Source organism: Astatotilapia calliptera, chromosome 23 (assembly GCF_964374335.1).
Source record: "Astatotilapia calliptera chromosome 23, fAstCal68.1, whole genome shotgun sequence".
Classification (NCBI taxonomy): domain Eukaryota; kingdom Metazoa; phylum Chordata; class Actinopteri; order Cichliformes; family Cichlidae; genus Astatotilapia; species Astatotilapia calliptera.
This window is the reverse complement of record NC_137443.1, coordinates 49008824-49023399: the sequence shown is the minus strand read 5'-3', so window position 1 is coordinate 49023399 and position 14576 is coordinate 49008824. Positions and strand designations below refer to the sequence as shown.

The 14576-nt window shown below is 43.8% G+C and overlaps 1 protein-coding gene across 2 annotated transcripts; it reads left to right on the top strand.

The window, feature by feature from the left end:
* The first annotated feature begins 1591 nt into the window (after nt 1–1591).
* gyg2 (glycogenin 2) lies at nt 1592–12644 on the top strand. 2 transcript variants are annotated; one of them, XR_013905249.1, is made up of 10 exons: nt 1636–1974; nt 4741–4879; nt 6603–6777; nt 7579–7741; nt 8771–8897; nt 10050–10236; nt 10950–11072; nt 11545–11593; nt 11674–11805; nt 12509–12644. XR_013905249.1 is itself a non-coding variant. In XM_026158236.2 (9 exons), the coding sequence occupies exons 1-9, from the start codon at nt 1968–1970 to the stop codon at nt 12626–12628; spliced, it is 1173 nt and encodes a 390-aa protein (XP_026014021.2). In that variant the 5' UTR covers nt 1592–1967; the 3' UTR covers nt 12629–12644. The 2 variants fall into 2 exon arrangements, 1 of the variants encoding a protein (XP_026014021.2); XM_026158236.2 differs by lacking the exon at nt 11545–11593 and having other exon boundaries at nt 1592–1974.
* Nucleotides 12645–14576: the final 1932 nt, after the last annotated feature.

Here is a 14576-nt window from a genome sequence, read left to right as displayed (position 1 = left end):
GGAAAGAAGACTCCCTTTCAACGGGAAGAAACCTCCGGCAGAACCAATAAAAACGAACGATTCAGTGCAGAGAGGTCTATCAACACATAGTGAGTGAAGCAGAAACACCCAGTGCATCATGGGAATCCCCGGCAGCCTACACCTGTTGCAGCATAACTAAGGGAGGATCCAGGGTCACCTGGCCCAGCCCTAACTATATGCTTTAGCAAAAAGGAAAGTTTGAAGCCTAATCTTGAAAGTAGAGATAGTGTCTGTCTCCCGAATCCAAACTGGAAGCTGGTTCCACAGAAGAGGGGCCTGAAAACTGAAGGCTCTGCCTCCCATTCTACTTTTAAATACTCTAGGAACAACAAGTAGGCCTGCAGAGCGAGAGCGAAGTGCTCTAATAGGATGATATGGTACTACAAGGTCATTAAGATAAGATGGGGCCTGATTATTTAAGACCTTGTATGTGAGGAGCAGGATTTTGAATTCTGGATTTAACAGGAAGCCAAAACAGGAGAAATCTGCTCTCTCTTTCTAGTCCCTGTCAGGACTCTTGCTGCAGCATTTTGGATCAGCTGAAAGCTTTTCAGGGAGTTTTTAGGACTTCCTGATAATAATGAATTACAGTCGTCCAGCCTGGAAGTAATAAATGCATGAACTAGTTTTTCAGCGTCACTCTGAGACAGGATATTTCTAACTTTAGAGATGTTGCACAAATGGAAGAAAGCAGTCTTACATATTTGTTTAATATGTGCATTGAAGGACATGTCCTGGTCAAAAATGACTCCAAGGTTCCTCACAGTGTTACTGGAGGCCAAGGTAATGCCATCCAGAGTAAGAATCTGCTTAGATACCATATTTCTAAGATTCTCAGGGCCGAGTACAATAACCTCAGTTTGATCTGAATTAAGAAGCAGAAAGTTAGAAATACACACATAAAAAACAGGAGTTTCTTTATGTTTCATCTAGTTTATAATGAAATCTTATGTCATATTCAGCCAGATATGATCTAAAAAAATTTGATGGAAACCACTCATTTCCATTTTAATTTCTAACCTCTAATATGGACTGGCTTTGTCGATGTTGCACCACCTATACACATACGGTTTCAACAAATGCGCTGTTATGAACAAAGAATGTAACGGTGACACACAGCGTTGCATTCTTACTGAGCTCATAATAGGCAGCTGTCACTGGGTCAGGTGGGCATCGCACTGGTCCTGGGGTTGGTTGTCACACCTGTGAGGTAGACATGTGAATGCTGGTGTCTTTTAAAAGATACATTAATGCTATCAATGATACAAAAGTCCATAAAATAGATTAGATTAGACTTTATTAATCCGGCGGGCGGAGATGGTGTAGTGCGGTGCTGCAGAGCTGCTGGAAAAGCTGCCACAGCCACATAGGTCATGAAATGCAGGATTTGTTCTCTTTGATAGACGCTACATCATTAAAGCACTTCACTGCTCATATGCACAGTTATTACTCACACTAAGTCAACTTATATCTGAATAAATGACGAGTAACGCTGTTTTTACTGAAGGTGTTCGTGTTGTGATGGCCAGCTTCCTTTTTGCAGCAGTTCGTTACAAACAGTAACAGAGTGGGGGTGTCGAGCCGAAACACCGGCTGATTGGTAACCTGTCACGCATGTGGAGTGAAAGGAGGGCGGTCAACAAAGGGGCATTAGGGCAGAGTGTGTTGCACAACATCAGTCAAAGCTTCCTTTGTGCTGGTTGAATGACCAGTTGAGCAAACAGGTAACCAGCAGCACCAGCAGCCCAGTGTCACACGGTCGGGAGGAACAACTGAATGAGCTGTGGTTTGGTGGCGTTTCTCGGGATTTAGCCGTTGCTAACCCGGGTCTGTCCCGGGCCTTTGTGATTGGCTGCTCCCACAGCGCTGCAGGGAGACTTTCACACACGTGCCGCATATTCCTGATCTCCTCTGTGGATACGTGCAGCTGTCAGGTGTGCACAGGAATGTCAGGTAGGTGGCTTTTCCTTTAACACACACGATCTAGTCTTTATCACGTTATACTTTGTTCTACTGAGGAATCAAGTACGCGTCAGTGTGCGTGACCTTCTTTCAATTCAGTTTTATTTATACAGCGTCAAACCACAACAGCAGTCGCCTCAGGGCGCTTTATATGTAAGGTAGAGCCCACAGTAATAACTCAGTTAACCCCTCCACAGGTTAACTTCTTTAACTGAGTCGTAACTCGCTCAAGCTTCCACTCAATGAAAAACGGCGCAGTGTAATTCTGACATGAAAGTCTTTGCTTGCTGTTCCCCAGCACTCTCCCACACAGTGAGCCGCGTGAAATGTGACACTCGTGCAGACAAAAGGTTAACATGCTTGTGATCTGACTGCATGCTCGGGATATTAAGCCATGCACACTCTGTGCTCTACGTGACGCGTGATTTACAACCACAATAGGAGTGTAACCATATATCCACGCATCAGAAGAACCAGCAGTGGGCTGTTATTTATTATTAAGAGTGTTCCCAGCAGAGGCCAAGTCTAAAGGTTATTAAAACATACTTACATTCACAGAACTTCAATCCTGTGTCCTGTCATTGCGATGGTGGCGATGCAGCCACTCTGTGAAACTACTGACTGTGACTGTGGCTTTTACTGACACACACAAACAACAACAACACAAATCCCACCTAAAATACATCCCATCCTAAATGTACAACCACAGTTACCAACTTTGTGTAAATGTAAATCAAAACAGAATGCAGATATCTTTAAGCCATATTTGATCCGAGCATCTCAGCTGTTTAAACGTAGAAATCTACTGTATTTTTTTTTAAACAAAGTAGGTTGAAAACTGAAACCAGTTTGTTGTTGATGTTGTTTCTTGATGATTCAAATGTTTTTAGATGGAAGATTTCAGGCTGGTCAGCTCACAACCCAGACAAAGGCATGCCTTTCTAAAAACACAGCAGAAATAAAACGCACGTCTGGACTCTGTGTGTGACTCTAAATCAGGGGTGTCAAACTTCAACGAGCCACTTTAGTGTTCGAGTACTACAAAAACCCCAACAGACAAGAAAACAGCCACAAATATTTCCTAAAATGTTTTTTTTTATGTCAAATATTGTAAAACAAGCCTGTTTGCTCCTCCCTCTTCACTAAACGAATCCTTTCAGTGAACTACCAAACAAACACACTGGTCCTCTGTGTCTGTGCACACACACAGCAGCACTTGTGCTACACACTAGTTTGTGAACTAACACAGCCAATCCCTCAGCACGTTTGTGCTCTCTGCTCATATTGCCTTCATATTAAATCACTTATTTTAACAAAAAAAGTCACTTCAAAGGCCAAACTGCATTATAATTCTTCACTTCAAGATTTGGTCTGCAAGCAGGGGTGACGTGGGCCGCAAGTGGCCCCCGGGCCGCGAGTTTGAGACCCCTGCTCTAAAACCTGTATGTCCTTTCAGCCTTGATGGTACCTTTGCAGAGCTGACCGCCCCACAGGCATTGAAGTATCAGTTGACCAAAGTGCTTAAGTAACCCTACCCTTCTTTTACTACTACGAACTCACATCAGCTTAGGTTACTTCAGTCTGTATTATGCAGCTACCCTTTCATATTTGCATTTATTCTGATATTACGCTTATATTTATCTTCCTGCCAGTAGAGCTTCCCATGTTTCAGAGGTCCTTCTGCTACCGCCCGTGTATTGCTACCCACCTTGAGAGGTCATGTGTGTGCTGAACCTACTTTACAGTACAGGCCCCTGCGCCCTGCACTACAAAGTGAATTTAGCTCATCTGTAGCAGTGACGATCCAATGATCAGGTTTGATGTGTTCCAACTACTCCAGAGACATTCTCAAATGGGGATTAAAAACTGGTAAAGAAGGTAGAAAATGTGCCGGTAAAATGCAACGCTGGTGCAAAATGCACAGATTGAATGGTGTCGTGGTGATTTTAGCGCACAGAGCGGTAAGATAAAACATTTTAGCTCCAGTTTATTATTTGATGGCTGAGTGTGCTCTCAGTGCTGCTGCAGATTTCTACACATCAGACGTGCTAAAACTTTAAAGCATAATGGAAATCACTTTAGTTTTTTGCAGATCACAGTGAAAACAATTTAAACAGTTACTCACTACAACAATATGATGCACAGCTGGTGCATTTACTGGTTCTCGTGAGGTAAGCTTGACAACAGGCACGTGTAAAACGTAGTGCAGTGTTCTGAACATGTTACGACTGGTTTTTTAAATTCTGTCAAATAACATTTTGAAAGGTACAGTTTCAGAGTCTGAACCTCAACATATTTTCCACTGAGAATGACCAAAATTAGTCTCAGTTGGTCTTACTAGAAGTGCATCTGCTTGATGTTAACCTATCATAGGCTCCTTAATAGGTCATTAAACAGTGTCTGGGGTGGAGTGCGTGGATTTGGACCAGGTCAGGCCTGGATCTGTCCATAGTGGCTTTCTGAATTGTATTCTTTATTTAAAATAGCTCCTTGTTCCACAAAGATCCTGAAATATTTTAAATACTACAAGTATTCTTTTTCTTTCTAACATGCCTTTACTGATATCGCTTGTGAAAGGGTCACTGTTACTTAACTCTCAGTATGAACAGGGTATCAGGACCTCATGTAAAAGTCAAACCATGCAGTGGTTACTTTTCCTGCTGCAACAAAGAAACACCAAATCCAACAAAGATTAAATGACAAGCACACGTCAGCCGGGTCAGTCAGCCTGATGGGGTCTTTTTGTTCTTTCTCCAGCTGCTGAGGCTTTTGTGACCCTTGCCACCACAGACTCTTACTGCATGGGAGCCGCTGTAGTGGCCAGAAGTCTGCGGCGGCATGGAACAACTCGCCACATAGTTGCCATGATCACACCAAATGTCTCTGAGCAGTCAAGGTGGGAGAATGATGAACCATGTGTCAAACGTTAAAAGAATTTAGTCTCACTCCCTCATGTGTGCTCGAAGTATGCTCAGCCATTGTTAAATATCTTTTCCAAGGGTGTTTTCATCTTTATGCAGTGGCTCCAGAAAGCTTTTGTTCCACATTTTGTCCTGTTACAGCCCTATTCCAAAATATATTAAGTCTAAAAATCTTCATATGTATATAAGTATTCACAGCCTGTGTTTAATGCAGCTTTTGCAGCAATTACAGCCTCAGTTCTTTTCGTGTATGACTCTACAAGCTTGATGCATCTAATTTTGGGCAGATTCTCTCATTCTGCTTTGTGGAACTGATCAAACAAAGGTGGGAGATGTTGGTGCACAGTCATTGTCTGAGTCCTACAGAAATGTACATTCAGGTCAGGACACAAGAGATAAAGGGAGCCATCAGGCTGAAGAAGCAGTTCTATCAGGCTTGGTTAGCCTGTGGGACTTTGGAGCCAAGACCTCCTTAAACCCACTGATACGTCTTCTGTAGAGGACGCAGAGTCTGGGGACGGGTGGATGACTCCTCCATCACTGAGGCCGAGGTCACTGAGGCAGTTAAACAACTCCACGGGGGTGGATGAGGTTCGCCCTGAGTTCCTGAAGGCTCTGGATGTTGTAGGGCTGTCTTGGTTGACACGCTCTGAAATGGTGCATGGTCAAGGGTGGTACCTCTGGACTGGCACACCTGGGTGGTGGTTCCCATTTTTAAGAAGGGGAACCGGAGGGTGTGTTCCAAATATAGGGGGATCACACTCCTCAGCCACCCTGGGAAGGTCTATGCCAGGGTGCTGGAGAGGAGAGCCCACCATCCATTAGTCCAGGGGTGGGCAACTCCAGGCTTCGAGGACCGGTGTCCTGCAGGTTTTAGATCTCACCCTGGGTCAACACAGCTGGATCACATGATTAGTTCATTACCAGGCCTCTGGAGAACTTCATGACATGTTGAGGAGGTCATTTAGCCATTTAAATCAGCTGTGATGCATCAAGGACACATCTAAAACCTGCAGGACACCGGCCCTCAAGGCCTGGAGTTGGACACGCCTGCATTAGTCAAACCTCGGTTACAGGAGGATCGTCCCAGTTGCGCAAAACTGGACCAGCTCTTTACCCTCTCAAAGATATTCAAGGGTGCATGGGAGTTTACCCAACCAGTGCACATGTTTTGTGGGCTAGGAGAAGGCTTTCCACCGTGGCCCTCAGTGTTCTGTGGAAGGTGTTTCGGGAGTATGGGCGTATCTTGCCCGTTGCTACGAGCCATTCGATCCTTATCCAACTGTTGTAAGAGCTTTTAAAAAAAAAAAAAAAAATTTGCATCCAGACTTTTCCATTATGGGTTATTGTGTGTGTAGAATTTGGAATTGGGACTGTAACGTGAAAAATGCAGAACAAGTGAAGTGCTGTAAATACTTTTACTCTGGTCTGAACCAGGTGATGAAACTTGTAGTTGTGGTTTGGTTTCTTTTCATATAGGAAAAATTCAAAGTGAAGTAAGTGACCCACATTTGTCACTACATGAAGTAACGTTAAGTTGGCATACTGGCCAGATGTTATTGGGATGGGAGCAACAAACATAAGGTGAAATGGGAGCTGTGTGTGAAAATGTTAGGTGTCCCATTACTCTTGAACAAACAGGCTCTGAAGGTGCATCTGCTAAAAATCATATACTGACGTTTATGAATCGCCCGACAGACTCGCCCTTGAAGATGTGTTTGATGAAGTGATTGTGGTGGATGTGATGGACAGTGAAGATTACCACCACTTGTCCTTGCTGGGACGTCCTGAGCTCGGTATCACTTTCACTAAGATCCACTGCTGGACTCTGACACAGTATAGCAAATGCGTCTTTCTGGATGCCGACACTCTGGTGAGTTCACTGACACATGCTGATATGTCTGAAGCTGGTTGAGGGGAGGATCACAAACACTCGGGGTGGGAGCAGTGGGTAGCAGTTTCCCTTGTGTCCTTGTAGTGAAGGCACATTTGAGCCAGTCGCCTTCTCAGCACAGAGGAAATGGTGTCTCACAGATATCTTCATTTAGCATAGAAAAAGAGTTTGTTACAATAACAATAAAAACAAGAACAACCCACCTACCTACCTACCTACAATATGTTCCTACTGAATGAAACTAATACCAGCTGAGGTCCAAGGAGCTTGCAAAGAAAAGCGTCTGGACTTCTTTAAGTTGCTTGAAGACGTTTCACCTCTCATCCGAGAAGCTTCTTCAGTTCTAAGGTCAAATGGTGGAGAGTCCCAGATATAAACCTAGTGGGAGTGACCCCCCACAGAGGGACAAAGGACCCCCTGATGATCCTCTAATCGCCTGAGCCAAGGTGTGACCTCAGGCGATTAGAGGATCATCAGGGGGTCCTTTGTCCCTCTGTGGGGGACCAAAGTGTCCAAAGTCCAGACGCTTTTCTTTGCAAGCTCCTTGGACTACGATGACCTGGATGACTGAGAACCTTCACAGACACCAGCTGAGGTGTTTCACAGCAGGCTCTGTAATGAGTAATGTTCTCATGCTTTCTGTAAAAAAGCACGTTTGAAGACTAAAACTTATTTTTTTATCCCTTATGACGCCTGTTTCTACACAAAGGTAACATGTATACCTCCAGATGTCAACTTAAGGTGGATGAAGTCCGTTTAGATGACCTCTGGTCTCCTCAGGTGCTGTGTAACGTGGACGAGCTGTTTGACAGGGACGAGCTGTCAGCCGCTCCTGATCCCGGCTGGCCCGACTGTTTCAACTCAGGAGTGTTTGTCTTCAGACCGTCCCTGCACACTCACACCAGACTGCTGGATCACGCCAGTCGCCACGGCAGCTTTGATGGTAACGCACGACTACACGGGCTCAGGCACAAGCAATGAGCTACAGTGCTTTGAATTCCAATGGCTCAACTAATTGGAGTCATGTGCTCATAGAAAGCAAGTCAATGATGTTTTATTCCCAACAAAAACATTCAGTCAGCTTTTGGTTTCGTTCTGATCAGGGAGAGAGCGGTGACTGGTCTGATTCAGAAATGCATTATATTATGTCAACCTAGCCTCACCAGGACTTCAGCTATCTTAGTCAGGAACTTCATTGACATAATGCTTTCCCTAGCCCCTTACCTAACCATTAAAAATGAATGCCTAACCCTGACCCTAAACCGAACCATAACCTAATTGCAACCCTGACACTAAAACCACTGTTTGAGCCTCAAAAATGCCTTCAAACTTGTGAGGACCGGTGAGTGTGTCCTCACAAGTGACTGTCGGTCCTCACAAGTATAGTAGAATGCAGATGACGGTCCTCACAAAGATAGCTAGACAGGAACACACACACACACACACACACAGGCAGCCTCTGGTGGGTGTGGATCTCACAGTTAACCCTTTCACAATGAACTCTTGGACAGCTTTGCATCAAATGCACTGACATAACATCATGTTTTTAATGTGCAGGATCCTTTAGCACCTGCACACCTACCAAACTTTAGGAAGAATAAAATAAAAGAATATTGAGATTTTGGCCTGTTTTCAGCTCTTTATATCAGGACTTTGTTTCAAAGATTTAAAAAAAAAAATCTAATTCCTTGAATTGCTCGATGAATCGTTGCAGCCGTTGAGCTGATCTGAGGACAAATTCTTTGCTTCGATGCTTCGTTTATCAACTGCGGCCTATACTCAAAAAATGCACGGAAGGATCAATAGGATACTCGATTACTAAAATAATGGCCGCAGTCCTTGTAAATGTTGTGTTGCTTTATTGTTCAAACCTGGGTAATTGTTACACAGTCACACAAAAAAAGGGGAACAAAAGATAAAAACCATACATTGAGTTTGTTTTATTGTGGACTTTGTTCTTGTGTGCTGACAGGAGGAGACCAAGGACTGTTGAACTCTTTCTTCAGTAGCTGGTCAGTGGAAGACCTCAGTAAACACCTACCGTTTGTTTACAACCTCAGTGCCAGCTCAGTCTACAGCTACCTTCCTGCTTTCCAACAGTGAGTGTGTCTGCGCTGCCTGTGGTTCTTTTCCACTTAAAACCCACAGTTAAATATCTCCACGTGTAAAGGCTAGTTCTAGTCCTATAATGCATGTCATTGTTTTGGGCATAAATCAAATAGTTTTGTATTTATTGTCACAGGAGCATCATCTGCTGCCTGCATCACTGAGGTGAAAACATATTTGCTAGACGTGCAGTCGGCACTGAAATAAAACTTTGATAACAGATCAGTCGCTGACATCACTCTGAGAAATCTCTTTAATCTGGACTCCAAAATCTAGTTTTCTTCAGAGGTGGACTTTCTATGCTCGTCTTGTCGCTTTAGCTGTCCTCTTCCATCTGTGCAGGATGTGTTTGCACAATGCCGTCGAAGCAGAGCCGTTAAAGTTGACTCCACACGCCCTCACTGACCGTTCACCCTTGTGCTCGGTACAGAACTGCCAAGTTTCCAGACTCCTGAATGCTCCATGATATATATGATATATACATGTCCAACTGCTGCTGTACATGATCAGTCTTAATGCTGCAGTTTTGAATGTGGCATGAAAAGCTCTGTATGAAAAATGCTGGCTAGAAAGCACTTATACATAGAAACGTGCTGGTGTGAATGAGGCAGTCGGGTAAAGTAGAAAAGTGCTGTAGCAGAAGGCCACCGGTCCATAACCCTGTTGGTGTGAATGTGTCCTGGTGTTTTCGACAACGCTTTGCTTCTTTTTCATCTCTGTGTTAGTGTGACACTTTTCAGCTGGTCTATGAAGGCGACCGTTGATTGGATGCTGCAGTTATCTGGCTTGAGTGTGTTTTTAGTATAACATCTGTAGTATTGTAGTGTACCTTAATATTAGGATCAGGAGGGTTTTTAAGCCCTGCACGTTTTCTGTTGTTCATTTTTAATTTGAGCTAACTGTGCATCTCTGCATTGACTGTGAATGTAATCTTACAGTCTGATAGAGTTCTTATGAAACGAGAATAAACTGACAGAAAACAAACGGTGACAGCTGATGACGCTCCAATGAACCTTCTGGAACATAAATATAGGTTTGAGGAATTGATAAATTGGGAAATACTCTGAACCGTGTGGGTTTCAGTCTCCTCTGTGTTACTGGTTTCCACAGTTGGACATGTTGGAGTTACAGTTTTGTTCTTGCAGGTTTGGCCACAATGCAAAGATCATCCACTTCCTTGGAGCAGACAAACCCTGGAACTCGCAGGGAAACAGCAGCTACTCACACAACATGGAGCAGTTTGTGTCTCTGTGGTGGAAGGAATACCTTATTCACACAGTGTCATCTGCTCCAGTTGTCCAGCCCAAGCAAGAGCAGAAGAAACCACAACAGGTAGGAATGTGCACGAGGGCGGGTAGGACAGTAAAGGTTTAATCGGGGGAAACGGAACAGGTGTGGGACTCACTGGTGGGTGGAGGTCCAAAGTCACACACCAGGAGTCAAAGGAAGGGATCTGAGTGGGACAAAGACAAAAATGACATCTGAAGCTAAAGATTGGCTTTAAACAGCAGCAGACGTTACCAGCATGAGTTACAACTGAGCTATGCAAACGTTCACATGGGATGAGCCATCAGGCTGATAGTGAAACCCCCGAGATGTCTCTGCTTTACCATCATGTGCCTGTGCAGTACAGCAGCTCACAGGTGGTGTCCTTGTTAGTAAACCAGTATCACTGTCATGATGTTGTAGTGAAGGCACCAGACTGGCTTACTCACACTGTCTGGTTTAAATCCGATGCTTTGTTGGACTCCTGTAAGGATACATTGTCACCAGTTTGCTGGATTTTGTTCCATTGTGAAGAGTGTTGCTTTGCCACGTTTGGCAGATGCTCTGCACGTTTTCTCTGCAGCCGCTCCAGCACCAGTTTTCACTGCTGACTTCTCCCTCTGTAGCTGAAGATTTGTCAATCTGTCACATAAGTTGCTGCAGAGTTTGGCTGCAACATGAACGTGGCAGCTAGACGTGTCAGATGGCTGTGCAGCGCTGGTCTTGGTTGTCAGCCCAACATTTACTATCCTCCTTTTTTTTTTTTTGTCTTTGTGCAGATCCAAGAAAGAGAAGCCAAGATGCCGTTTACAGAAAACTTGGACACCTCGAATTCACTGCTTGCACATTTTTCTCCTCCTCCTCCTCCAGAGTACCTTTATTCACAGTCTGAACCAGCTGTGGTAAGCTGAGACTGACATGCTGATCTGTATGTTAAGCTCTTGGACAGTTTCTGTGTTTTGTTGAAGCATCATTTTTTGCTTTTGTTTATTACTAAATATAATTGTCATAGCTGTGCATCTCATGAGTCAGAGTAGGGGGATTAACTACTTTAAACACAAGTCAGACTTTTCCTGTAAGTACTCATTCGATATAATCTCTTATCAGTACATTAATTAGCTTAATGAATAACCTTATTAGCTAGTTGTGTTTTTCATATATCATAGTAATGATCGTAGTAGTTGTGAGTATTTCAGCCTGACTTCATTTGACTCCAGGAAGAAAAAACACAACAAGACAGGGATACAGCCTGCTGTCTGCCACGGGCCTCCGAGCTTCTCGTTGTCTTTGGTCATTTGTTTAATTCATTACAACTTGATGCACTGTGTTTATACAAGCTTGTACGATTAGTTTGAACAACCACATTCCCTCCAGTATGATCACAGCTATGAACATGCATCAGCAGAGTTATCCCCACGATCAGGTGATGTAGAAGCTTTTACAACAGCGTACGGCACATGCAATCACGTTTGCTGTTTAGTAAAATGATTCCTGCGTCTGCAGTGTTCCCACACAGATGGCACACAGTTGGAGGAGGAGTCGAGATCGTCTGAGGAGTCAGAAGCTGAGGATCCACCTTTGGGGGCAGAAGGCTCTGAAAGCAGTGACGTTCCTGCAGACACGGCTGCTGATCCCGTATGTAGTCCTTTAAACTGTAGAAGTATGAATTTACAGCTGCCAAATTTATGTTCTTTAAAACAATTTATGTTGTAATAATCTGCAGATTTTGCTTGTCAACAGAATCGCAAATGAAACCGTAATTATGTCATTCCTTAGACTAGTTCTGACGGCCCCTCAGACGTAGTGTGGAAATATTAGCACGTTCTCCAGGCTCACAGCAACTTATAACTAAAGGTTTCAGTGAGGTGTGTCTGAGCCAGCGCTATGCAGGGCACATTCTTTCAAGGCAACACTGGTTGCTCAAAACCGCACAGAGCACATGCTGGTGGCAGTTATCATTTTGATTTGGTTTACTTACAATATTTCAGATCGATGTTTATTGTACCAGTTGAATCTGTTCAGAATGAAGTAGAGCTACTGCACTGGTTGAAACGTCCTTTGACTGTCAGTGTTCCCTTAAATGTGTGGCACAGAGTAGCAGACAGCTTGTGAAAGCTTCACTTGTGTTGCCAGAACATGATTCGTGGAGCGGTGGTTTTGTTTTTTTTAGCTACTGTGATACTCCTCTTCACAGACGATTCACACTGACTCTTTGTGTTTACACTGTGTTGTCTTTGTGTAAGAATTCAAATCCGGCCAGATTTCAAAACGAGACTTCTGTTAAATGCATCTATATGGAATAATTATGTGATGTTTATTTCCCACTTTGTCGTGGCAGACACCTGCAGACACTGAGCCGCTGGATCACCGCAGGCTGTGGGAGATGGGACAGGTGGACTACCTCGGCAGAGATGCCTTTCAAAACATCCAAAGGATGCTGGACCGCTTTTTGGATTAAAAAATGTCAAACTTCATCAGCCTTAGTGTTTCCATGTTCTGTAGTGTGGTTACTAAAATGCTGGGGTTTGACAGTTTGCATGCCTTAATACATAGAAGGGCACACAACTATTTATAAAAACTGAAGTTACACACAGTAACACGCTTTCTACCTGTTTACTTACTGATTTATTTATTTGAGCAGTCTGATAGACATCTACATCGTTCATAGATGGTTTTGTTTTGTTTTTAAAGTATCTCCCCTCTGCTGCTTATTACTAGATGGCCCAGTCAGGACAGAGGAGAGCTAGTACCCGTTTTAGTTTCTGTAGTTTTCTTTTCTTTTTGTTCTATTAACCTGTGCTTTCTTGGTATTGTGCTGGATTAGTCTTCATCATTCTCTGACAATGACCACAGGCCAAAACCTGTTGGTCAAGGATCAAAGCTGTTCTTTATACTCCAAGTGTTCTTTGGACCCTTGTTTTTCTCCATGCACCTTGGAAGTAGGTGACGCTGTGGCAGGAACAGCCTTTGTTTTTTTTTTTTCTTTTTTTTTCTTTTTTTTTTTTTCTAAGTGACATCAGAAACAGCAGCATGTGACATCACGTGATGGCGGAGCTTCAGTTCATCCTTTGTCATCCTTTTTTTTTTTTTTTTTTTTTAATAGGACAGGGGGAAAGAATGAAAGAAAGAGGGGGAGAGGAAGAAAGAAAACCAAAGGGGAGAAGAGACGGTGAGAAGGGGGGGAAGAGAAAAAAAAAAAAAAAAACTCCTGGGTCACCTGTATGGAGAAAAAAAAAAAAACAGGGGAGACAGCAAACAACAAAGAGCAACATAATAATAATAATAATAAAAAAAAAAAGCACCATCACAATAAACTAGCTAGTCATAGATATCAATATTTACTAAATAATAAACGATATTGTGCAGCACGCAAGATAGACAGCGCACAGTGTGCTTTGAGGCAGCAGCCAAGAAAGCTGTAGTCCGCATCTGTGAATACCCGTGTGTACACCTGTGTGCACACCTGTGTGCACACCTGTGTGGATCAGCATGCTTGCATTCCAAAGGTTTCTCCATGTAATGATCTGCTAGAGAGTGTGGGGAGCCACAGCCCTGTCCTCTATGGTATCAAGCAGGTATGGAGGAGATCAAAACTCCAGACATCCAGAGGCCCCCAGAACACAAGAGACCAAGGAAGACCCACAGAGGGGCAGCCGCGCCACTGTCCCAGTAAGAGCTGAGGAGAGTCCCAGATGAGGGCTCACTCAGCAGCCGCGGAGCAGAAGCCAGGGGGAGTTGCAGTGACGCGCCCGTGAGCTCCGCCGGCAGCCAGCTGTGCCTGAGTGACCGAGCCCCAGGCCGAGAGGCCGGGGGCACCCCACCTCCACAGCCTTTGTGCTGGAAGTGGCAAATGCAAAATTAATATTGCATGTGAGAATCATAAAAATATGATATAGATAGTTTAATTGGAAACTTTAAATTGCCCATAGGTGTGAATGTGGAAGTGAATGTGAGTACAAATGGTTGTCTCCTGTCTATATGTTGGCCCTGCGACAGACTGGCGACCTGTCCAGGGTGTACCCTGCCTCACTAAGACAGCTGGGGTGGGCTCCAAGCACCTCCCGCCATCCTGAAAAGGATAAGCGAAAGCGGATGGATGGATGGATAGTTTGAAGTTGACTTTAAGTATGCACTTGGCTTTCAAACTTGGATCATTTGAACACCAAAATGCAAGATGTCATGCTACTCATATCCCACCGAGTCATGCAAACTTTGATCGATTCTTTTAAGACAGTCCTTATAAACACATAAAGATTTATGACTATCCTTATAAATAATGAAAATCCATAGAATTTACAGAAATTCTGAACAAGAGTGACTCCAAGATGAATAGGTTGTAAAACCTTAAAGGAAAAGGCCAAAAAGGCAGATGCTTGACCCCTGGAGTCTGTCTATACACATGCTTG